This window comes from Haemorhous mexicanus, chromosome Z, assembly GCF_027477595.1.
Source record: "Haemorhous mexicanus isolate bHaeMex1 chromosome Z, bHaeMex1.pri, whole genome shotgun sequence".
Lineage (NCBI taxonomy): Eukaryota > Metazoa > Chordata > Aves > Passeriformes > Fringillidae > Haemorhous > Haemorhous mexicanus.
In genome coordinates, this window is record NC_082381.1 from 81,492,948 (window position 1) to 81,517,929 (window position 24,982).

General features: G+C 42.1%; 1 protein-coding gene across 1 annotated transcript in view; it reads right to left on the bottom strand.

The window, feature by feature from the left end:
- DNAI1 (dynein axonemal intermediate chain 1) overlaps positions 1 to 24,982 on the bottom strand; it is a 136,377-nt gene that overhangs the window by 65,361 nt on the left and 46,034 nt on the right. The window contains exon 14 of the mRNA XM_059837018.1: positions 8,161 to 8,408. Coding sequence (XP_059693001.1) covers positions 8,161 to 8,408 — 248 coding nt within the window. The remainder of the gene's footprint in view (positions 1 to 8,160; positions 8,409 to 24,982) is intronic.

Here is a 24,982-nt window from a genome sequence, read left to right on the forward strand (position 1 = left end):
TTACATCTTTAATGAGCAACCCTGACCAAAAGCACTCCCTGACATCCTATCTGTGGCAGAGGCAGGGATTTACTCAGATGTCTCCTTACTTTACCCACTGTATGTTTGTGATGATGAACACGGCAGTTAGGAGAGTCAGGGTGGATGACAGGCTTGGTAACAGTAAATAGGTACTGAAACAAAGTCAGGTGCTTCATCTACAAAGAAATCAGGCAGCAACCAAGGCAGCCAGCTTGGCAGGAGATCATATGTCACCAAGCAAAGATGCAGGAGGAAGAATTCTTCCAGAACACCTATGATAATGAAAAGCATCTCAAAACTCCCTGGAATAGAAGACACAGCCCAGCACTGCCTAGATGCTTCAGGAGCAGCCCTCAGCTCCAGCTGTCAGGCACTCATGTCATAGGCATGAGGCTGGATGATGACTTTATTTATGGGTACCACCAAATACTGGGCCTATCTGATGGAATATGGCTGTTCTGGCTACAGGCAATACCAGGAACTCCCATCTAATAATTTTGCAAATTATTTCTCTCCTTCTAGCAGCATATGACTACTTACAAGTTTTACTACAAGCATTCTCAGGGTTTTCTCCTCCAAAGTCCTTGAAAGCTTCCTGATAGCTGAGGGAAAACAACTAGATGAGCTCAACAGCAATGAGGAAACACTCTAAGGTAAACTCCCATATTACATTTTGTCCCATAAAAACTGCTCTTTAGAAAAACACTGCTCTCCTACACCTAGATCAAGTGCCCTCCACCTTGATCTTCCTGGGATTCAGAGGACCAGGTTCCATCTCTTCAGCACAAGTGATCTCAAGGGTGCAAGGTCAGCCAAGAGGAGCAAGGAATTAGGCCTACTGCATCAGACCATCCACAAATCTGGGGTGCAGAAAAAGGGTAGCAAAACCTTTCCTACTAAAGAGCATATGTGGTGGTGGTGGGAGGGACTCAGCAGTAAGCAGAGAGCATGGGCATAGGAGTGCCACTGAAGCAGGGCAATGGCCCAGCCTGAGGCTGAGCATTACTCATGCTTCAGAGACTCAGATTTATCTGAAGGAGGCAGAGCTCAGTTATAAATAGCACTGGATAAGGCTGGCCCTACTTTCAGTTTGTTTTCTTCCTGCTGGGATTTGGATGCTCTGCTTTGTACAGTGTTTCACCAAATATCTGTGTGCTTGTTGCCCTCACAGCACTGCCCAGTGAATTTATTAGGCTGGCATGTTAACAGAGGAGGGAGGAAGCAGACATTAGACTGTCACCTGTTTGTCCTGTCACTGGCTGTGTTCCTTTGTCAGACACAGCAGGCAGCTGAGCAGCCCATGCCAGAGGCCAACAAAGCTCCAGGGTATTTCACCAGCTGCAATTCACAGCTCTTGGTTTCAATTCTGACTGGGCTCATGGTGCAAGATTCCCAATTTACAATAGACAAAATATGAAGTTTCCCACTCTGTGTGCAGGAAAAGCAGATGCATAGGGCAGGCAGGTTCACACCCAAACCCCCAAGCTGCCTGATGGTGCTGCATCAGAGACAGTGTCTGCAATATACCTGACAGAAGGTTCCCCTCACCACAGGATCAAGTGGATTCCAGCAGGGGTGGGAAGAGCCTCTCCTGGGGCCTGCTGGATGCTGAGAGCCCCAGACACACATCAAGCTGTGGCAGCTCACTGTGGCTCTCGGGGTGGGAGAAGGGTGGGACTCATGGCCAGCCCCCAGCTCCCTGTATCAATGTGACCTTGCCTGCAGCATCCCTGCTCAACTTGCCTCTAACTCTGCCATTATCATTCCCTTGCTTTTATTTTATCCTCTTTAGAGCAGCATTCTGTTGTTTCACAGGCTGTATAAGAGCCATTAAGACCCATCAGTGTATTTATACTTACACTATAAAGCAGCAGAGCAGAATTCAAAGACCCAAGCAACCAAACAAATGCATTACTACCTCTCTGGTATTTTAAACCTCAGGCTAACGTCTTCCCACATCCCAAGGCTTAAAGGGACTTCTAAATTTTATAAGTGAAATTTTCTCCACAAATTAGCCCCAGTGCAACTAACAGGCAAAGAAAGTTTCTTCTATGTTGCTTGGAGAGACCAGGAAAGAAATAATCAACCTGAAAACCCACAGAAGGATGGTTTGGATCTTAAGTAAAGGGAAGAGGGTAAGAGTAGCATGAGAGAAGAATCTATTTAGCCAGAAACAGTGAGAGCAGAAGGCAGGAAAAAAGTCCAGCATCTAAATGAAGTAGAGAGGGAAACACAGCATCAAAGCAAAAAGAGCTCATTTTTAGACAAACATTACATGATCTGCAATGGACATTTTGCTAGACAATTTCTAACCCAAAAGAATCCATGCCCAAGGCACAATTTAAAAATAACCATGAATAATTCCTGAATCTCCAGAAGACACAGATACCATCTCAAAAAGTACAATGCCAAAGTTAAACTATCAGAGATTTTGTTTATTATTGTCAAAGACATTTAGGAATAAGCATTTGGATGTTTACCTCTCCTAACCTATAGTGGCTTAAAAAGTGTCCAACAGTTTTGGACAAGGTATAAGCACACAGTAAAAATGTTATCCAGCATTTCTGCCATCGGACTATCTTGCAATTTCCACCATTCTATCACACATAAATGAGCCCAAAGCTTCCAGATGAATTTTTGTGCCTCAGCACAGCCTTTCCAAAAAGTGGTAGAGGCTAACTCTGTGGGAGACAGGATTTCCTCCATTAGGGCTGTGCCTGTAGTGAGCTCTCACAGCAACTAAGGACAACCAGAAAGGTGCTGATCTTGACCCTGATTTCTACAGCAAGCATATGGCCACTCTTCCCAAGCACAGCCCTTCCCCCAGCTCCCTCCAGGAGAGGACAGGGACACAAGCGATGCTAGTCAGTCACTAAATGCCTCATGGTGCTGCAGTGAGGAGCCCAGTGTCAGCTACGCAGCAGACAGGACAACTGCTGCAGTAACAGCCTGTTAGTGGACACAGAATTCAGGGGAGGGAGCAGGACTGCAGCTAAGGACTGCACGAGGAGTGATAGTGACTTCCAGCAAGGCAGCCTCGGACAGACTGAGATCTCTGGCCCCCAAATGCATGCTCACTGGTCCATGGAGGTTTCTCCCACTGCTTCCGACTTCTGTGCAAGTGCAGAATGAGTGACCTCTCTGGTCTCTTTTCCTTCTGGGATGTCAGAAGTTAATTCAACTTTCTGTCCTGTTTGCACTGGGCCAGGTATGCAAGGCATGGCTGGTGGTACAAAAAATGTAGTAGGAAGCTGCAGCTGAAGAGAAAGGTCCTCCATGCAAACATTGAACTGAACCAGTATGAGAAACACAGTTGTCATGCATTACTGAAGAGGTTTGATGCTAAATGACCCTCACAATTAGGGTTTGTGCTCCATTTTGTTTTCAGGCTACATTCTTCCTCATTTCTTGGGTTCAGATTCCTTGGCTTCAGGTCTCTGTTGCTTTCCTTTCTTCTCCAGATTTGTGTTTCTCCTCTAGAGTTATCCCCTATCATCACAGAGTTGAATGAGATTTTTTTTATTTTTGCTGAACTCTCCTCAACAAACACCTATTTTGTGCTTCTTAGTGAAGGCAACAGGAGGGGTGTTGAGGCTGTTCTGACACAGCTGATCTTTATTCTGACCTTGATAGCATCCCTCTGTTTTATATTTTTCTTGTATTTCCTTTGCATTAAAAAAATTGTGTGCCTGAAGCCAGAGGAACACAATATTATGTGAAGCAGTAACATCTCAGAGGCAATGCAAGCAGCAAAATCTGTTTGTCTGACTGCAGATGACAGATTTAGGAGAATGCTCATCATCAGAATGAAACAATGTGCTGGTGTGACAGTAGATTACGAACAAAATCCTTTTTTTTTTTTTTTCTCTTAAGTGCAGAAAGTATGGTCAGCTTCTCATAAAGACCTTTCTTTGTGGAGTTATGTTTGGAAGGACAGAATGGGGTAAAGAACAGCAGTCTGTGCTTACTTTAAAGAGATTTTAATTTACTTCTATCAACAAAACAAGAATTCAGTGATGGCTTCACAAACTGCAAAAGTTCAGCGTAGATTTATTTAAGAACTTAGATTGGAGCACAGAAAATAGACAAATAGAAGGGATCACACAATCATGTGACAAATTCCAGTGAGCAATTTCAGGTGTGTTTTGTCATGCTGACACTTGAGATGGGACTTCACAAGTTCTGCTGGAAAACTGTTCTGCAAGCTGACACTCCTTTTAGTTTCCTTTGGCAGTTTGCAGGCTACTACCATCTTGCCTTGACTTCTTTGTCCAAACCATGAGGACCACATCTAACCTGACTGGGATTTGGTGAAGAATTAGCCTGCAGTGGCCAGCCCTTCTCTTCCCATGTACAAATAGAAGGCAGATAATAATTCCCTCAGGAGGCCATCTGAAGCTCCATGCTATCAGCTCCTCAGGGAGGCCAGATCAGCTTCAGTAAATCAACACTGAACAAAGGTGTGTTTCTAACCAGTGAGGTCTCCACAGCAATTCCAAACCCCACTTTCCACACGGACATGCGTGTGACAGCCAAGATTTGCTAGAATCACAACTAAAAGAAATGTTCCATTTGCAGATCCTAGGGTCAACACTCTGCAGCGGGAATTTCGTCAGTAACTCTGATGGGGAGCAAGTAAAATAAAAAATTATTTTCAACCCTCTGCAGCACGATTGGCTCTGCACTAGTCTCAGCAGAAATAACATCCTTTTGGCTCGTTGTGAAAATAAAATAGAAGCTCACAGTGAAAACAAATCTGTCAAATAAGATGTGTTTTAGAAAGGAGATTGAACAACAGAAACAAACCCTGACACATAGTTTCAGTTATCAATTGTGGATTCTGAACTACTCGAGCTTCCAAATAGTTCAAACATAAAATATTTAGTATATCCCAGTGAAAAAAGGTAAGAGAAAAATCACTCTTCTCACATGTAAATAAACCCTAACATAAACTTTTTAAAAGAAAGGAGAAAGAAAAAAAATAAAGCTAGAAAAAGGAGAGGCTCTATGCTGAGAGCCCCTTCCCAGCAAGGTGTCCCTTCTTCCCAGAGAACATGGCTCCTGTGCCTGCCAAAGTCTAGCCCACATTGGCCAACCTCATTAACCTCCAGAGCCAAGCCCTGGACTGAGCCATTGGCTCAAAAACATACACTGCTCAGGGACTTGCTTTGTAGGCCTATTCAGAGGTGATGGGAGTGTAAGGATTTTGCTGACTAACTGAGAATTATTTTCATTAAAGAGGGGTTTAGGTTAATGCCACACAGGTTTTTTTTTTCACAGCAGAATATGACAGGTTTGACAGTTTTTCAGGAGGTGACTCCTTTTAAGCTGGTGTTTACATTCAGAGGTAGAGGCCTGAATTCACTATGTGGGAGATAATTTCTAGTTCTGTGATCCTGTGATACTTGAGTTTTGATGGTAGCAGCTACATTGCACTGCATGGGTATCCATTCATATGTCTATGTACATGTTTATTCCTCTCTGTTTATTCCTCTCTGAGGATTTGGATCCTCACTAATTGGTAATAAGCAATTAGAAATGTGTACTTTAAAACAGGCATTTTCCATTATTTACAATGCAGTAGCACTTAATACATGGGAGATAATTGCCAAACCCATAAGAAACCCTTGCTATGCTCTTTTAAAAAATAGGGAGTGGTATAAGGTAGACAAACTCTTTCTTAGGTAACAGAAGTAGAAAATTTGTATTATTTTATTTTGCCCTTCACAAAGGGAACATTACATCAGCTTTGTTTTATGCAAACGTATTGAGATATTACTAAGTCACTGAAAATGAAACAGCACAAGAAAAGAGCTGTCAGTCTGCTTTACCCACTTCCCATTTTGTTTCCATTGTGAAAGGGCTGCATTGTTTCAAAAGAAAAAAGCCAGGCAGTCCAGAGAACAAAGGGTCCTAATTGCTCAGGATAACATTGTTACTTTTCTACTTTGTTCACTTTTCCTACAAAAAAGGGGGATTTTTTTGAGGTCTAGTATCTAGACAAGGACTGGGCCTCAGACTAGTGAGGTGGTGGTGGGGGAGAACAGGGAATCTTTGAGCTAAATACGAGAAAAAAGTCATCACTTTCTAGAATCATTTAATGCTGGATGAGGAATAACCATCCAATATCTCAACCTAACAGATAGTCCATGCTGCTTTTCATCACACTGAATGGAGTGCAAATCTTTTCTAAACCTTTTGGCTGGTATTGACAAATGCTTACACTTCAGATCTTTCCAACAGAGGTAGAAGCTCTTTGGATTGCTGTACAATCACGTAACTACTAACTTTGCTTGCTAGTTTTGTAGAAGTTAAAAATTCTAAAGTTTAGTAAAAATATTGGTACTTTAATCACAGAATCACAGAATGGTTTGGGTTGAAAAGTTGGAACATTCTGTTCCAACCTCCTTGCCTTGGACAGGGACACCTTCCACATGAACAGGTTCCTCAGAAAAAATTTCTTATTGCAGAAGAAAACTAATGATTATGATTCTCAGCACTCAACTTGTGGAAATAAAGAAGCAGGTACTTCTTTACACATCTATCAATACCCATGGAGTAGTTTCTTTTCTTTTCAGAGCTATCTTCCTAGAGTGTCTAATGATTTTTTTCACACCTGAGCCCCACTGCTGCCAAGTGGTACATGTAAAATTACCCCTCCAAACCCCACACAGAATGCCTCCACTGCTGCATGTATCTGCTCCTGGTCTGCAGGGAACAGGCTGCTAATAACAGCCCTTCAGCACAGTCTTTCCAACATCATCTGGGCACAAGGGATCTGGGATTTTTGTGGCTCTAATGTAACAGCTGTGACTTCCCTTAGCATGCTGCAGCAAGACCATGAAAAACTTCACACAGGACTTACTATTTTGCCAGGCTTTTTTACTAGAAGCCTAAATGGCAATGGCAAAAGCTCAGAAGTTTTCTTTGTGGGTGTGTGTGGGTGGGTGTGTTTGTGTGGGGGTGTGTGGGTGTGTATGTGTGTGCCCAGGCTACTCTGTTAACCTCTTATAGAAGAGCTATAAATATCTGCTAGAGGAAAAGCTTTGGGCAGACAGGCAGGAAATATAAAATTCATGTCTTCTCTGAAATGTTACATTTGCACAAACTCCCTGTTTCAAGAAAGCAGAGGTCTTGCTGTTGGCATATTCCACATTCATCTGTAGTCCCATCAGGTTCCCTTCATCTCCTGGAATTTACTGGAATATGGAGCCATGTCTGGGGGACAATCCATGTGAGGCATGTGCCAAAGTTCAAGGAACACTGGTGTGAGACTGACTGTAGGACAGCCAGCCTAAGCCAGGTGACAGCCATAGTCACCACAGCAACATCTTTAGCCCAGGCTAGCCAACCAAACACATGGTTTGTGTCTCAAACAGACCATGTTGAAATTTGTGCTGCCACACTTCTACTGCTAAGAACAAGATCAAAAGCACATGTACCAGTGCTTCAATCTGAGCTCAGAGTACCTTGCAGACACAGCTAGTTAGCTGGATGTAGCAACATATTTACCCTGACCCTTCACAGTACCACCCATCTGGTGGCTCTTTGTGACAGATGCCAGAGTGGCAGTAGTTTAAGAACATTACCTGCACAACACAGTTCTGAATTCACCAGAGTACTTCAAGGTCAACTAAAAATCAGCTGCAAGGTAGTGTGTCTTGAATACTGGTGGCAGCCAGTTCCACAGGCAACTGCCCCTGAAATTACTGCACTCAACAGAGCTCTCTTTTAAGCTGATATACTTGTTTTACTTGTTTTACTTGTTTTTATGCACTGCTTATCCTTTGATGTTCTGTTTGGAACACAAATAGCATTGCTTGCTGGTACATACAGAAGATACCAGTCCTTCTCCAAAAAGAAGTCAATTATAATAATGAAAACTAAGGAGAAATAATTGTTTACAGCAAATTTTTGCTCACACCTTCAGTGTCTGCTGAGGACCAAGGATTCATGCAGTTGTTTTGCCTTTGTGCATATTTAAAAACTGAAATACAACTTGAATATTGAAATACAAGCTTGAAATACAACTTCATCAATCACATGTACTAAAGCAGCACCTTTCCCCATGCGGGACTTTTCCTGCTGTGCCCAAGCTCCATGCAATTCAAAGCCCAGTCACAGGAAAAGCCCCCTTACCTGCCACACTGGCTCTGTGTGCTTTCCTGACTTAGCACCACTCTTGTAGCTGGGCTGGGGGCTTGCCTTCTTCAGGTTGTAGATGGCCACGTTGCCGTCGTAGAAGCCCACTGCCAGGAGGTGGGGGTGGTCACTGTGGAAGTCCAGGCACATGACACCACTCTCACTGCTGAAGGAGTACTCTGGGAAGGAGGGGTTCTTCAGCGTGTAGAGCAGGAGCATGCCGTGGCCCTGCTTCATGAAGTCATCTAAACAAGGAGATGCCAGATCAGTTTCCAGGAGCCTCAGCTACTGAAATGTAGAAACAGACAGCTCTCACCTGTGCCTGAAATCTACCCAAATGCAAAGTTACCAGTCACAGGACCAAATGGTCATTTTGGTATGCCCACATCTGAACACCCTTTCCACCACTGATCTGCCACCCCCAGGACATAGGCACAATGTACTTATACAGAAGAACTACTATTTTGGTGTGCTTTTTTCCTAGGAGAAAGAGCTGTGAAGTCTTGGAGGAGAAGTATGGAAGAAAGGAAGAATTTTGTGGACACCTCTTTCCTTGGGCTAGGATTACTCTTCTTTCTGTGGGCTAGGACTTCACTACACTGCAGACATAAAGGCTGAACCAAGGATAGCATCATTTCAATTTCTATATTGGCAATATTTGATATTTTAGTCTCCACAACTTTTTCAAAGAAAAACATTTCATTAATGTTTGCGTAAAGTATTTTATCAATTGCCATTTCTCATGAATGTAAAAGTCACTATAGGTTTATTTTCTATTTGTGTCCAACATCTCGCTGCTTAGCACAGAAGCTCTTTTTTTGCCTAGACTTTCCAATCTTTTTTCTATTTACTTTCACCTTTTCTTTGTGCTGCCTGAAATTAGCTCTCCCTTTTCTCAGTAGGATCATCTTTCTTTTGTGTTTTTTTGTTATCATGCCCTGACTGTCTCTGCAATTCTTAGGGTATTTCGATCATGTAAAAAAACAATTTCCAAATTCTCTGAAAGGGAAAGAAAAGCTGTTGATGTAGATAAGCTCTCCAGAAACAAAGAAGGAACTTTGCTAATCTATGAAAACAATGCTGCCTCTGAGAGCTTTCTAGCCATCCAGTGCTTTTTATTACTGCCAATGCCTTCAGGCACACAGTATATGGGAAATAAATTTACTGCTTTCTGTTCTTCAAGTACTCACTACACATTCTGTTTCCAGAACAGTCCTCTGCTTTTAAAACTGCATCCTACCTTTCTTAACATTTTGTCCAACCTGCAGGATCAGGTCTTGGTAAATGTGTACTCCAGCGATAACACTAACTTTAGAGAGTTTGTAGCAAACTGATTCCAAGTCAGCATGTAGGTACAGACATCATGTACTCTGTGTTTAACAGGGCCACATAAAAGCATTCAAAGAACCAGTAAAGAAACACACATTAACAAAACTATTATTGCTGCTTTGTACTAGATTATCAAAATAGAATATTTTCACAGCTCTCTCTGTACTGGGGATAGAAGAAGAAAATGGCTTCTTTATTTTGCAGAAAGGCAAGATTCCAAAACTGGCATGAAACATATCTGACCCCAAATAATATTTCTAACTTTTTTTTTTCTTTCTTTCTTTTTTTTTTTTAATGAAAGGGAACCTTATTCTTAGAATTTTTGCTGAAAAGGAAGTGAACTTACTTTCTCCATCTGAGATTTCCCAGTTCTTTTAATTCACAGAATTGTCCTTATTCTTAGCCAAATAATGTCATTGAACTGATACTTAGTTGAGGTCCATCCATGATAAGGATGAGTCTGTGCTCTCCTCAGAAGCAAAAACACTTGGGAAGGCTGTGGAAATGACCACCAGGAGTGACTCAGAGCAGAATGAAGTCAAATTGGTTGGATAGGCTTTGAATTTAACCTATTTCATGCTCTTATTTCTCTTGGAGTGGGCTGACCAACCAGGCATATTCCCAAAAGGTCTGTAGGGTACATTAATTTTCTATCTGTTAGCACTGTGCTGAGGAACCTCAGAGAGCTGCCCCCATGTTCCTGGCACAGACAGCAGAGGAGATACCTCTACCAGGGGGTGATTCAGCCGGAGATCTAAGTAGGGTTTTGGAGGTGGTTCTCTTCCCAGTGACCTGACAGGAACAGAGTCCACCCACATTCCTCAGTTAGAGGTGATAGAGCAGGCCTTCATCAGGTGAAATGGCTCAGCAGCTTCAGCAATTCCACCTGAGGGTTAGTCTGGGAGGAGGAAAGCAAAGTCTTGGGAAGAAGCTCTGGCAGAGTGAAATGCAGGGTCCAGTTTGCAGCTTGTGACACCAAATGTAGGTCTGAGTATGCTGGCTGTGCACCCAGAGTCCAAACTCTGCTACCATCAGTACCAGCAGCACCTTGAAGGGCAGTTTTCTGTGGGTGCTGCTTTAGTCTCTAGGCTCCACTGACTGCAGTGGCTGCTACAGAATGTTAAACCCACCCTAATCTAAGAGCAGAATCCTACTCATATTGTCTCCTTTATGTTATCAAATACCAGGAATGTGGGTTAAATCACAGATGTGTGAATACCACACATAAGGCTGAATAATATGATTGCTAAAGTACAGCCTATTCTTGATGAAAGGTAATGTGATGAGAATAACCCACAATTAACACTGAAGCCTGACACATAAACCTCAGCAAAACACTAACCTGCTGAGCACAGGCATATCAATTCATTTTAATGTACAGTGAATTCTCATTCAGAGTACTAACCTGTGACATACCAACATATTCTTTAATGAATAGTTTTTAAAAGGGCTTATTTCATTAGTGATATTAGTGTTCCAGAATGGCAAGCACAGCACATACCCACAGCAACACATCTGTGCTATAGCTTTGAAGAGCAGCATTTTCAAGGAAAAGGTTTTTGGTTTTCAGTAAAAACAAGCAGAGTACTGCACTTTGCCCTAAAACACTGGGCAAACACTCTCAGGATGCAGGATGAATAAATGTTAGAAGATCACAGAGCACAGCCAAAAGGTGCAAAAGGCACAGACCAAGATCTGGCAATGGTGAACCACTGTTGGAAGTGAAGGAAGCAATTTCAGACCTGAGAAAGCTGCTCTGTACCTCATGGACTGGAAGAATACAGAATATCTGCCCCATGCAGATCCACTAAGTGCAAAGTGGTGGGTTGTTTTTGTTGGTTTTTTTTTTTTTTTTCCCCTGAGATACAAGGGCTGGAGATATTAGAGATATTGGACAGTTTTTCTGATAATTAGTGCCAGTAGGACTTGTTCTTTACAGGAAGACACAAGGGAGCAGAGCAAGAAGAAGAGAATGAACAGACTCTTGCTGCCATGAGGAACCTCAGTGCTCACCTGAGCAGAGGCTAAACTTTAGACCCTGACATGTAACAAGCGTATGTAGGAAGACAAGTTGTGCTAAGAAAAGATGAAGATAGCATGATTTTTGCTCTCAACATAGAAAACTGAGCCTGTAAACATCACATGCAAACAGAAATAGGTTCCAAACCAACTATGACCACTGTCCAAAATACTCCTCTGAATATACCTTTAAAGCTGAACAGATTCACCCCAAATCCTATCAGAAAAATACTGTAGAGGTAGAAAAGTACCCTAGAATATCATTGTGATATCACCAAATAGTTTATGCAAAGTAATAATCTGAAAAGCATCGGAATATTTTATTCTGATGCTTACTAAGTACCTGGTTTAACAGATTTTTAGTTTATATTATTCCTTAGCTGAATTTAAAAGAATCGGCAAATGTCCAATATCAGATCAAAGTCTTTTGTTTGCTGGACAGATTAAGAATAAAATTATTTATATCTTTCTCTCTTTCTTCATGAACAAAGCTATGAGACATACATGGTTTTCTTCCATTTCCTCAAAAATGCTTGGGGCTGAACAACTATGCTCAAAGCAACATCATCCTCAAAGTAGAAAGCACAATGCTTCAGGTAAATCCTGCAGCCACATAATAAATATCAGTGTGGGGACCCTCCATGGGCATGAGTTAAAGTTGGTATTTTCACTACACAAGGAGCCAGTGCTACAGTTTCTTGTGTGATAAACTGTCAAATTACTTTCTCTTTAGAGGATTTAAAACCTAAAAACTGTAGCCTTAGATCCTGTGATCCTGTGATGGCTTTCTAAAAATCAAGCTGTATCCCTGACATGCCTTGGACCAAGGTATCATCACACTAAAAAGACCTACCGGTACCTAAAATCTGTAAGAGCCCATCTGGGAAAGAAAAAAAAAAAAAAAAAAAAAGGCAAAATGAAGTTCATTTGTGAACAGATGATTGTTTCTGAGCATCACAGCTACACAAGCACTTCTGCTCTCCCAGATACACTCATGCTTTGAGCTGGCTAGCTGGGGCTCTGTCCTTTAGGACTGGCTTACTAAGAAGCCAAGGGAAGGGATTGGCTGTGCTCTACATATGGTGAGACAATCTCCTCTTTGGAGGAGAGATCAATTTCACAAAATTGCTGGTAGCCAAAGATATTTCTTAGCTATTTATTTGACTTTCCAATATTTAAAGTGTAGAGGACAAAAAAAGAGACCAGCAAATTTTCCCTAGGAAATTGGAAATCTTCAAAAGCCTGAGCACAATCTAAGAATATTCCTGTGCTTCCATCTGCATGACATAGACATGATGACTGAGCAAGCCACAAATTAGTGAATTTTCAATACAATTTATTTTTTATCAGCGAGCAAATCCTGCGCAGCAGAGCACTGAGCACGGCTATCACACATGCTGTGAAACAAGTTGAATGACCTTGCAGTGCTCTAGCAAGACTCTCTCCTGGCTCATTTTAAAAAGCTGTGCCAATTCCACACTTTGCTGCAGTCGCAGAATTGGTGTGCTGTAAGAAAGGAAACAGCTGGCACTTTGGGCTTAACTGTATGCCAGTAGCTCTGAAAAATCAGGAAAGAAAAAATCTTTCCAAGAGCTCAGAGAGTTTGGGCATGGGCTGAATGTGTTTTCAAAGCTCTTCAGGAATAACAATAACATCTCAAAGTTTTATAGCACTTGAGAGTGCTTTAAGCTTGTATATGCAGCATTCCTTTTTACAGAATGAGAAAGGGCAGCAGAGGGGACTGCCAAAGACACTACAGCAAGCTAGAACAAGGGCTGGGACTTCAGAGGGCTCTGCTCAAGCAGACCTCATCCCAGGATCCCTGAGAAATTTAAAGTAGGATCATTGGTGCTCAATCTGTTCCTATTCCTTTAAATGCTCAGAGCACTCGAGTACACCATACCTGTGTACAACACAATGCTGTGTTGATATATCCCACCTTACTATGGATCAGGCTGTGAACTATATTGTGGGCAATGAAAATATGAATATTGGACTTTCAAAACAGTCCCTTCCCAGAAAAGAAAATGTTTTGAGTACTCATTACTTTGTAACTCAAGGCCAGAAAGCCTGGCCTCCTCTTTTTCGCAGATCCAAAAATGTTACTGGCATATCCTGTTTTGAGCCTGATAACTTGGTTTTGGCAAGTATATGCATACTTCATATGAAGATCTCAAAAAACAGAGAAGCTTCTATTTCCTTTTGCAGTTTGCTTCAACATTTAATCGCTTTGAGTGATTAAAAAGCTGCATCTAATTCCTTACTTGACTTACCTGGCTTGCCACTGCTAATTCTTATTATGCCTACCTTGACTGGATAAAGGACTTCTTTCATATCTGGTGCTTCTCTTCATTAAGATACTTTAAAACTGAACATTAGTCACATTTTGGTATACTTGTGATAACCATCACAGCCTGAACTCAAAAAATCCCATTTAGTTTCACCAGCACTGCACAGGGCTGCTTAGCAAAAAGCCAGGAACCAACATTAACTTTGCAACATCCAGTGAAGGGCACTGCCTCCACAGCTGCAAAGAGAAAGCAACTTCTCAGCAGACACGGAGAAGAGTAGAATATTAGGAAATTTTCCAGAGACAAGTGGAGGATATCACATGGCTAGGATTTGTGCGAGCGCCAGACATAATTCATTTTGAGTCCAAATTTCAACTGGATGTTGTTCTCTCTCCACATCTGGGGCATGCTCTCCAACTCTTGAATCAACCTGGGGCTCCTTCTGAACTACTTACAATTTTTCTGCATGCTTTGAAAAATGTTGGCCCTGGAATCAGACATAATATTCCAGTATTAGTCTCACTAATGTTTAAATAATATCTCTTCTGCTACTCAGGATTCCCTGTTTGCACACCAGAATCCTGTTCAGCCTCCTTGCCAAGCTACACTGGGGACTCAAATTTCTCGCTTTTACACAAAAGTGGGGTTTTCCTCCTCTTTTTTTTTTTTTTTTGAGTTGCTGCCTTCCAAAGTACAACACTCCTTTTTGTCTAGAGAGGTATTATATTATATTTGACTGCACTAAAATGCATTTGCTTTGTATAATTCTGGTTTACCACAACATTAATCACTTTGTATGGCAGCTCTGTTCCCAGCATGATTTACAACTTCACCTGCTTTTTCATCAGTCACACATTTCATCTGCTGTGAGTTTATATTCCCACCCACAGGACCAATGAAAACAATGCCTAGATCCATGGCTACTACAGCACCCCCTCTGAGACACTGCCTCAGATGATAATTCCACCAGCATTTATTTTCTGACATTCATCAGTGGAAGTTGAACACTCCTGTTGAGACCACCTGCATTGGCCTGAGCTCTGTGAGCACAGGCATTTCCTATCACAGGGAAATATGTACCCTCCAACTAGCAGTGTTGCTACTGCAAGATCTGCAAATGCTGATCAAGTCCACCAGTGCACAGGAGGCAAGTGACAGGTCATTTTGGCTTATGCTGGTTTAGATGCTTGAATGTCAAATTTAACATTCTGCTTGACACCTTTCACCAGCTGCTTGACTAATCCCTGTTACTCCTGATCCAGTTAAGATTTTTAGCTGGGGCTCTTAGGAACTTGCGGTTTGGATAAGAGAGGTACAGAACTAGAATTTCAAAGTCTTCTGGATATTTTAGAGAAGACAAAATTGACAGATGACAAAGCAAGTTGTAATTTATACATGTCCCGAGGCCTTGTTGCAGTCCTAATATGTGCTGTGAGCTCTGCACATGTCAGAGGCAAGACACCCCTCAGAAGCAGAGATGGATAGATAGAGATAGCCTTTCTTACTCTAAAATACAGTCTGGCAGAGTAATACGAAAGAAACCACAGTCAACCAGGCCAACAAAAATGAGTACTTAGGAACCACTGGAACCGTGCACTGTTTGTCAGGGCCTGTGAAAGCACAGGCTCAAAGCAAACAAAAACAGGGGAGAAGAAGATGAAAAGATGTAGCAGATTCCCAAAAAAAAAGCAGAACAATTTGGCTTTCATCTGAGCTCCCCCGAGAGTGAGGTGAGCAGGTGAGCAGTGCAAAAAGAAGGAATATGCAACTTGGCTGAGTTTGCAATGCTCTGTTTAAAACTGGAGTTTTCTCATTCTGATCAGACAGGCTTTTTCATCATGGGTCTAGCACACACTGTAATTTTTACTTACCTTTTTTTTTTTAATAAATGATCATAAGGACATGATTTTACAATGCAAATTATAATGGTGCAGCTGCCTGTGTGTTACAAAAGGTAACAACAGGTTGAGGGAGGGGATTCTGGCCCTCTGCTCTGCTGCCATGAGACCCGGCCTGGTAGCTCTGGTGTCTTCAGCACATCAGACCTCAGCCTGTTGGAGCAAGTCCAGAGAAGGCCACCAAGATGATCAAAAGAAGGGAGCACCTCTCCTATGAGGAAAGGCTGAGGCAGCTCTTGTCTCTGCAGAGCACTCTGGAGCTGGGAAGCCGGACGGGTGCTAATCCTCTCGTTACACACCAGGCAGCATTTGCCACAATCACCTCAACTTTTGCTACTGCCTTTCTTGTTTTCATTGATATAAGCTACAATTTTTATGGTATTTCACTCTTGAATACCTGAGGCTCTGTTTTCTCTATTCCTGCTCTATGAAACTGGCACATTTGAGAACATTTGCAACCAATTAAATATTTAAGAGTGCCATCAAGCGGCCAAATGAGGGGCTTCCAGGTGGCACGCAACGATTAGAAATCCCCAGGATCATGCCACAAATGGATATCTACAAATGTGCTGCCTCTGGATAATCACACCAGCCTGCAAACAAGCTAGGCTGCCAGCACTTTAGTATTCCGACCAGAACAGCTCTGAGGGGGATGCACACACTGCAGGAGATGCTTATGTATTCCATAATTAAGAGACAGGAAAGTTAGTGTTTTATGGCAGTGCTGTACTCTCTTGGAAGCAGACAGATGATGCCTGATGAGATGGACATGTACATTTCAGGCCATTGAGGAGACAATGAGAAATGATACAGCAGCTCTGAGGACATTTCTGAAGACATTTGGCAGAAGACCCAGATTTGATAAAGGAAGCAGAGTCATACATATGGGCATGCAGTCAGTTTTGAACTAGCACGCACCATGAAAATTAGGAGTAGTCATTATAAATCCAACACCTGCCCCTAACCCATTTGCAGCAGTGGTTAACAACAAATGTTTAGGGAAAAGTATAAAAACAGGACATAAAACCAGTGATATTTCTTCTAGAGGACTGCCTAGGCCCCTACTAATTTGTAGTTAAGCATCTCCCAAGTCCCTAATGGACCTCTTCCCATTTTTCAGTGCAGCCAGCTACTGGACATTAAATTTGGACAATATTTTTCAGCATTCCTCTTTTTATAAGTCTGGGATATAAACCAAATATTCACTTTGACAGAAATTGTGGGGGGTTTTGCTTGCCTTTATTTTTAGTACATGAAATATTATGTGTCTTAAGCAGGTATGATAGGTGTATAATTGGGGGTTAGCATAAATGGATTTTAAGAGCTACTAAAAGTAGATTTCAGGGAAAAAAATTAGTCAAAAAAAAAAAAAAAGAAGAAGAAGAAGAAAAAAAGAAAGAAAATAGAAGTACCTAAACATTTGTTAGTCCCAAACAGAATCACAGACTCATAAAATGGCCTGAGTTGGAAGGGACCTTAAAGATCATCTTGTTCCAACTCCCCTGACATGGGCAGGGGCACCTTCCACTAGACCAGCTTGCTCCAAGCCCCATCCAATCTGGCCTAGAACACTTCCAAGGACAGGGCATCCACAGACTCTCTGGGTAACCTGTGCCAGTGCCTCAGCACCTTCACAGTAAAGAATCTCTTCCCATATTTAATCTACACCTACGCTCTTTCAGTTTAAAGTCATCCACCCTTGTCCTGCCATTACATGTTCTTGTAAATAGACCTTGTAGGTTCCTTCAGATACTGGAAGGCCACAAAAAACTCTGAAGCCCTCTCCTTTTGAGGCTGAACAATGCAAATTATCTCAGCCTTTTTTCATAGGAGAGATCCTCCATCCTTCTGATCAACTTAGTGGCCTCCTCTGGGCTGACTCCAGACAAGTCCCTGTCCTTCCCATGCTGGGAGCCCAGAGCTGGATGCAGTGCTCCAGGTGGGTCTCAGCTGAGCAGAGCAGAGGGGCAGAATCCCCTCCCTGCCCTGCTGCCCACAGGGCTCTGGATGCAGCCCAGGACACGCTTGGCTCTCTGGGCTGGGAGTGCCATGGCAGGGCATGTGCAGCCTCTCACCCACAGCACCCCAAGTACTTCTGGGCAGGGCTGCTCTGGGGCTGCTCATGCCCACCCTGTGCTGGTACCAGGGGTTGTCCCAGCCCAGGTGCAGCACCAGCAATTGGCCTTGAACTTTGTGATGTCCTCATGGACCCACTCCTCAAGCTTGTCTCTGCATGGCATCCCATCCTTCAGGTGTATCAAAGCACCCCTCAGCTTGGTGCTGTCATCAAACTTGCTGAGAGTGCACTTGATCCCTCTTCTATGCCATTAATGAAGATATTAAAGAACACTGGTCCCAGTACGGATCCGTGAAGGACTCCACCCGTCCAACCAACTCTCAGGATGTGTTATCCAACCAATGCCTCACCACCCAACAGTCCATCCACCAAATCCAGCTCCCTCCAATTTAGACAGAAGAAAGTTATGGGGGACCTTTCAAAGGCTTTACAAAAGTCCAGGTAAATTATATCTGAAACCCTTTCCTTGGCCACTCCTGCCATCACTGCATCACAGAAGATCTCTGGTGTGTCAGGTAGGACTTACCCTTGGTGAAGCCATGCTGGTTGCCTCAATTCACCTCCCTGTCCTCCATGTGCCTTAGAGTTTCTAGGAGGAAATTAGATCCCATGATCTTCCCAGGCATAGAGGGGAGGCTGACAGGCCAGTAGTTCCTGGAGTCCTTCTTTCTACCATCTCTTCAGATATACAATGGCTTCCCTTTTCCAGTCACCTGGGACTTCATCTGACTACCATGACTTCTCAAATATCATGGAGAGTGGCTTGGCAACCACATGATTTCATTGGGTCCCAAGACTTATGTACGTTAAGATTCCTCAGGTGGGGAATCTGACCTTCTCTTACAGTGGGAGGGACTTTGCTCCCCCAGTCCCCATCCTGATGTTTTTCCTTGAGAGGTGTACAAAGAGAGGTTGCCATTGAAGACTGAGGAAAAAAAGTTGTTGAGTACCTCAGCCTTTTCCTCATTTGTTGTTACCAGTTTTCCATAATTTTTTTTTGGGGGGAGGTTGCACCTCATTTGACCTTCCTTTTCTGGTTAATGTATCTAGAGAAGCTTTTTTTGTGTCCCTTGCCACATTCATTTCCAGCTTCAACTTGGCCTTCCTCTCCCTCAAATTGCCTAAATAACATCAGTTTGCACTGTGTACTGCAACAAAGCAATAGCTTTCAATCCTTTGACCAAGTAGCAAGGTCAGGGGGAAAAGATAGTTGAGGCAAAAGGACACAGGGTCCTTCAGAGTGAAACTTCCAAAGAACAACAAGCTGCTACTAAGGAATGGAACTGGTCAAAAGTTTCATATAAAGCACCAAGTACCTATGCAAAACATGGGGCAAATTTTGGCTTACACTTACATACAATGGATAAAAGATGAAAAAGAAAGAAAAAAAATTGCAAAACCACAGGATACCTGAAATTTGAAGGTATCTTTCAAGAACATCTAGTCCAATTCTGCCTTCTTTAAGCAGTGTCGGAGCACGAAGTCCAGGACTGTGTTGTACACATTTTTATATATGGAAATACTGCCCTTCTGCTCAATAACCCCACAGTAAAGAAGTTTTATCTTACATTTTAAGGGACTTTATCCCGATTCACATCAATTGACTTTGGCATTCCATTTGATACCACTGAGAAGAGTCCATCTCAGTTTTTGTCATTCCCCTCCACCAGGTGTTAATCCACATAAGAAACTTCCACCTTTCTCTAGGGACAGCCAACTTTGTAGACCTGCAGCTGTGAGAACTCAACCACTACCTAAACCAGATCTCGCTCTGGCCAATACATGGATCTGGTGTGGGAGTGAAGGAGAATTTATCTCCCCATTATCTTCCATCGCCACCAGTCAGGCTGCTGTTGGACAATCATCATCTCTGCAGCACAGAAAGAAGCCTGGGACTGCATTGCATCTAGAAAGGATGTTCTGCTCCATAAAATTCCTCTCCTGTTCAGTGCTAGCCAAGATGGGGACCAGTATCAACATCTTGAGAATCTACTGTGCCGGCTCCTCTTTTGAGGACTCACAAACAATATAAGAGCCAATACAACTGTCCCTCTATGAAGATCTTTTATACAGTAGTGGAAACCACTTCATCACACATCATTTGATGGGAGAAGCTGGAGAATGCCAGTGAATCCCAGGCAGCTCTCTCATACCTGGAGGAATCTGATAAGAATAACTCAGGACTGAAAGACTTAGCAACAGCTCTTGGCGCAATACCTGCTGCTTTTCTTTTATTGCAGGTGAGCCTTTTCCCAAGAGCAGCCACTTCTAAATTTCATCAATTATTTAAATCCAGCATGATAATGTTGAAAAATTAAGGACACATAGATTGTACAGTCATACAAACAGAGTAAGCTTTAAGTTCTTCACACAGCAAAGTTGTGTTCTGCTTGTCTCATAGACAGAAAAACAGAAGTGTAAGGATCAAACAACTCAAATCTACTTACATGATTCACCAGTTTGATCCCTCACTGATACAGTTAAGCATCTCTGAATACCTTTTTTTCCTCCCTTCCCTATCTGACTTCATTTTACCCTAAAAATTATTCAGTTTTATCATCTCTCACATACACTACAGCAAAGTGATACCCATGAGAACACACAATGCAAAATAATTTTTTAAAAAACCACACACACACACAAAATTAGTTCTTTTTCACATTGTTTTGATGGTAAAAGTTTCCAAAAAATGCAAATTTAATCTGCCCTTATATTTCAATGGTCAGAATTTTCAAAGTATTCCTGATAGAATCTTATCCTGAAGTGGCTTATTGTAGGAATCAGTGGAGGTTAGCATCCAGACATTTCTGCTTATATTCTACAGTTTGGCAGCCTCCTAAGTGTTACCAAGCATGAAGAGAAGAATCGAAAAAGTATGATTGAGTTCCCTAAGCACGGACAAAGAGAGGGAGATATTACATTGCAAAAAATGTGGTTTTGCTTTGCAGCAAGATACCAAAGGTAAGCTAAGAAGAGTCTGAACATCTTACAAGTTTCAGCTAATGAAAACATTAAATTAGATAGATTTCCTTCAGGTTTTTACTAATGCATTCTGCTGAAAAATGATCCACACTCATCTCCAGGACAAAAGACAGAAAAGTCTTTGGAGAAAAAGTCTTTAATGGGGCCTTTTACATTTTCTTTGTACCATTCTGCCCTAGGAATAATGACAAGCTATCTAACTTCAGGAGCTTACAAAGTAACTTACATATTGCTAGAATTAATGATGGAATGTGTTCAATGCAGATTTTTAAATTCCAAGACTAAAGAAGATACTTGTGATGAATAAATCCTTTATTTGTTCCTATGCTTAATCACTTCCACCATTAAAAATTCATTTCCAGCTTTTTGAGATCTCTGAATTCTACTTCCAGTTGCTAGATTCTGTCCTAGATGAAAAAGTAAGATGAAAGAGTTCTCTTCTATAAGATATCTCCTTCCTTTCCCTTCAAGTAATTAATGGACAGTAATCAAATCACTACTTAATCTTCTCCTTAAGCCAAGTTGAATTGTTTAAGAATTTAACTGTAAGGCAGAGTTTTCAAACATAAGTCATGACGTGGTTCATCTCTGAACCTTTTTCAATTTTAACACCCATTTTGAAGACTGAACTATTAATAGCTGGACACAACATTCCAGGGAAGATCTCATCAGCATCATACACAGAAACAGCACCTCTTCCCCCTGCTACTCTCAAGTAAGAGAATGCATAGGACATTCCATGTCAGACCTCCTTACACATATTCCTGAAACTGCTTTTCCAGCTTTAGCTGGAAGTTTTCTTTCTCAGAGTGTACATCAAGATAGGAAAATATTTTCAAGTTCAGTTTCATGACTGACACAAACCAATCTAACTACGGGCAGCTAGTGAGAATGCTGACCTCTCTTTCCATCTGTCATTTTTGATTCCCCACCCTGTTCTGACCCCAGTGGCCCTGTGATTGTTGACCTGGCTAAAAAATAATAATTTTAAATGACACTGCCATCTTTGGGTACTGATAGCGACATTACATTTATGTAACACTCAATCCATATAACTAGCAATTCCTAAAATAAATCTAAGGAGGACTAGGTCTTTAAAGCGGCCTGGTGATCCAGCTGTCTGATTGAATGCTAGCCAGCAAAGACAGCTGAGTTGGAAACCTTCCTGCTCTTCACATGGGATGGCTGGGAAAAGTTAGGGGCTGTCCAGGACAGAATCACAGGGTGATGGCACAGGTCAGGGGAAGTGGCAATCAGGGTTGAAGAACGTATTTGAAACAAATTGCCTCTAGAGTCACTTCCCTTTTACAGGAATTGCTAGAATAGAGCCTGCTGCTTCTAGGACTGCTCTACAGGATGTGAGATGAATGCTGATCTGGGTATTTCCTCTTTGCTGTGAGCCCCTTGGCATAGTTTTTCACTTGGCATAGTTTTTTTATCCTTAAGAAGTAAAGCAGCATTGCGTAACCTCGTCTGGAAAGACACAGACTCTCAAGGCAGAAAGGAACCTCAGACATGACAGCAATGAAGACCATGTGAGTAACTAAAACAGGCAGGCAGAGATCCTGCCCACTCTGCAATCCCAGGTCACTGTGAAGGAGCTGTCACATCCATTGGCTCCAAAGTCAGTCTAAACAACAAATAGATAACTGCAGCCCCTGGATGGAAGAGAAAGGCAATTAGAAAATAGCTCTGCTAGGAGAAGCGCAATACAAGTTACCCAACACATAAGTATTTCTCCCTTAACCATTCCTGTAAAGTATGTTTGCTCTAGAGGAGGGCTGGAGCTTCTCGTTGGTTTCCCCGTATCTTGTAACGGCTAGATGCCATAGCTAGAGCAGAAAGGGCTTCAAATTAACAGTAGAAAGCTGACCCCTGGTGTTGGGAACAGGGATACTGAGAGAAGACAGCAAGGAAGGGAGGCTGCTGGGCTCCTGAGCGCTGCCTCACAGTTTGTGTAGCTCTCCAATAAGATTCATTCACTAGCATTCCTTCAGACGCATGAATAAAACCAGCTGATGAATGAAAGCAACAGGCTACAGTGCTTGGCAGGAGTGTTGCTGTTTTCATTTCTACACTTTCATATCAGTTCCTCCTCCACAAAGCATCTAATCAACCAATGCCGTACAGCAGAAAATTAATGGTTTCCTTTAGGGAGCTGCCTCATGATGCCAGAGAGTACAATGGGATTGTTTGTAAATATTTGGTTAGAAAAAGCAAGTAAAAATGGTATGAACACATGCAAGAATTAACACTGTGTCACTATCCAGTGGGATATTTATAGGACAGAGGTGATGCCAGCAACCATGAACACATGTGGTACTACACCAAACACCTCACGAGTGACTCTGCCCATACAATATCAGGATTCAGACAGATCCATTCTGTTGAGAGCTGATTGACAGCAGCCACCACAGTTTTCAAAGGATACACTGGGTGTTTTTTATTACTCCATCTCTGCACAGCACACAAAAGGGAGAGTGGGGAAGCAGCTTCCAAGCCTTCATGTAAACCCTCAGCCCTAATTTTTCCAGTCAAAACAAGGGATAGTTCTCAAGGTCAGTAATAACCCTCCTTTCTTGATAATCAGTGTCCTTTGAAAATTTCCCAAGAGGTAGCAAAATACTTGATGGGTCATTAGCCCACACACGCTTCTCTGTGTATGTTTTAATGCAACAGAACCCTATTTTGAAGAGGTGTTCCCTTCCAGGACTCTCTTTCCTATGAGAGAGACATCAGTAGGGCTGTGATGAGCTTCAAGCTGCTGTACATCCACACAAGGAATTAAAATAACTCCACAGCACAGCCACAGGGAAGGAGGCTGTTCTCCAGGAAAATGCATCCTTACTTGCCTACCTGGCTGAAGTGGGAAATCCCTCATCTAATTCCCAGTCCAAGATCTGTCTCTGTACTTCTGAATTTCAGCTTTGGAGCTATAACAAGCCCTCTGGCAAGGTGTGCCAGGCACACTTGTACAGGTTTTTGCTCCAGCAAGTGGGTCTGAGAATGCTGAGACAAGCTGCTTAAGAGGAGATGAGGCCCTATCCTCTTGACCTTTAAGACACTGATTTTAAAAGTGTCACATATTTATCAGAAGCCATTAAGCAGAATTAAGCTTCTCCAGATATAATTAGAGGCCCACTTCAGCCTGATTTTATATAATTCTTAAAATTCACATTTATTGTATGAAACATGCAAGAGCCAAAGGCTAAAATCAAACCAACATGCTAACAAAAAGTTCAACAAACAAGGAAAAATTTTATCTTGTAATGAAGAAGGCAGACACCATCAAACACCTTCCAAATGAACAGAAATTAGATATAATTTCACAGCCAGATATTCTAGTAAACCTAGGCATGAAATCCGAATACAATCTGGCAGTATTTTATAGACATTGCCCAAATGACCTCTTCTATTCGACATAGAAAATACCAGTAAGAAGTGGTATTACCCTCATCTTCCTCACTGGCTGAAAGCTTTCACTGCCCAGTTGTCTCAGAAATGTGGTTTTCAGAATTCCTGACCTGCAGTTGTTTGCTGAAACTTCTTTCTGCTGCCGAACTTTTTTCCACTTCATCTGGAAGCCACATTCTGCCCTTTCTCTTAACTAATCCTGCAGTTATGTAAATAAGTGTGCTAAATAAAAGTCAAAATGCATGATTAATCATGCAAATACCACCCAGTGCATCTTGGAGAAAAGCTGATGATTCAAGAAATCATAGAATTTAAACTAGGAAAACAATAGCTTGTTAAAATATGAATCAGATGCTGCTCAACATAGAACAAGGTCCCAACTGACTGTCATTTGTAAATTAATTGAGATTTCGTTTTGGTGGCACCCACCTTGGAAGTCCAGTTGAATGAATTTATACGCTGCACCACAACTCAAAAAATAGAATTACAGTCTTAATATTCAGGCTGGGACCTCATGCTGTCAGCTGTAACACCATATGCAAGAAATGATAAGAATTTGTTTCAAAGAAGAAAGGAAATTGCAATTTTCAGAGCATGCTGTGAAGCCTGGAAGGATTAGAGGCTGTCAAAGATCCTGCAGTACAAGGGGTGTTTAGGAAGAAGCTAAACTCTGATGCTTTTAAAATATGGAAGATCCCACTGGGGCTTGGGGTTTTGATGGAAATCCTGAAAACTCTTCTGCAAATCTGAAATGTATTTCAAACTTGCCTTTGCAAAACTTAATTAACTTTTCTCAGTGGGAATACAAA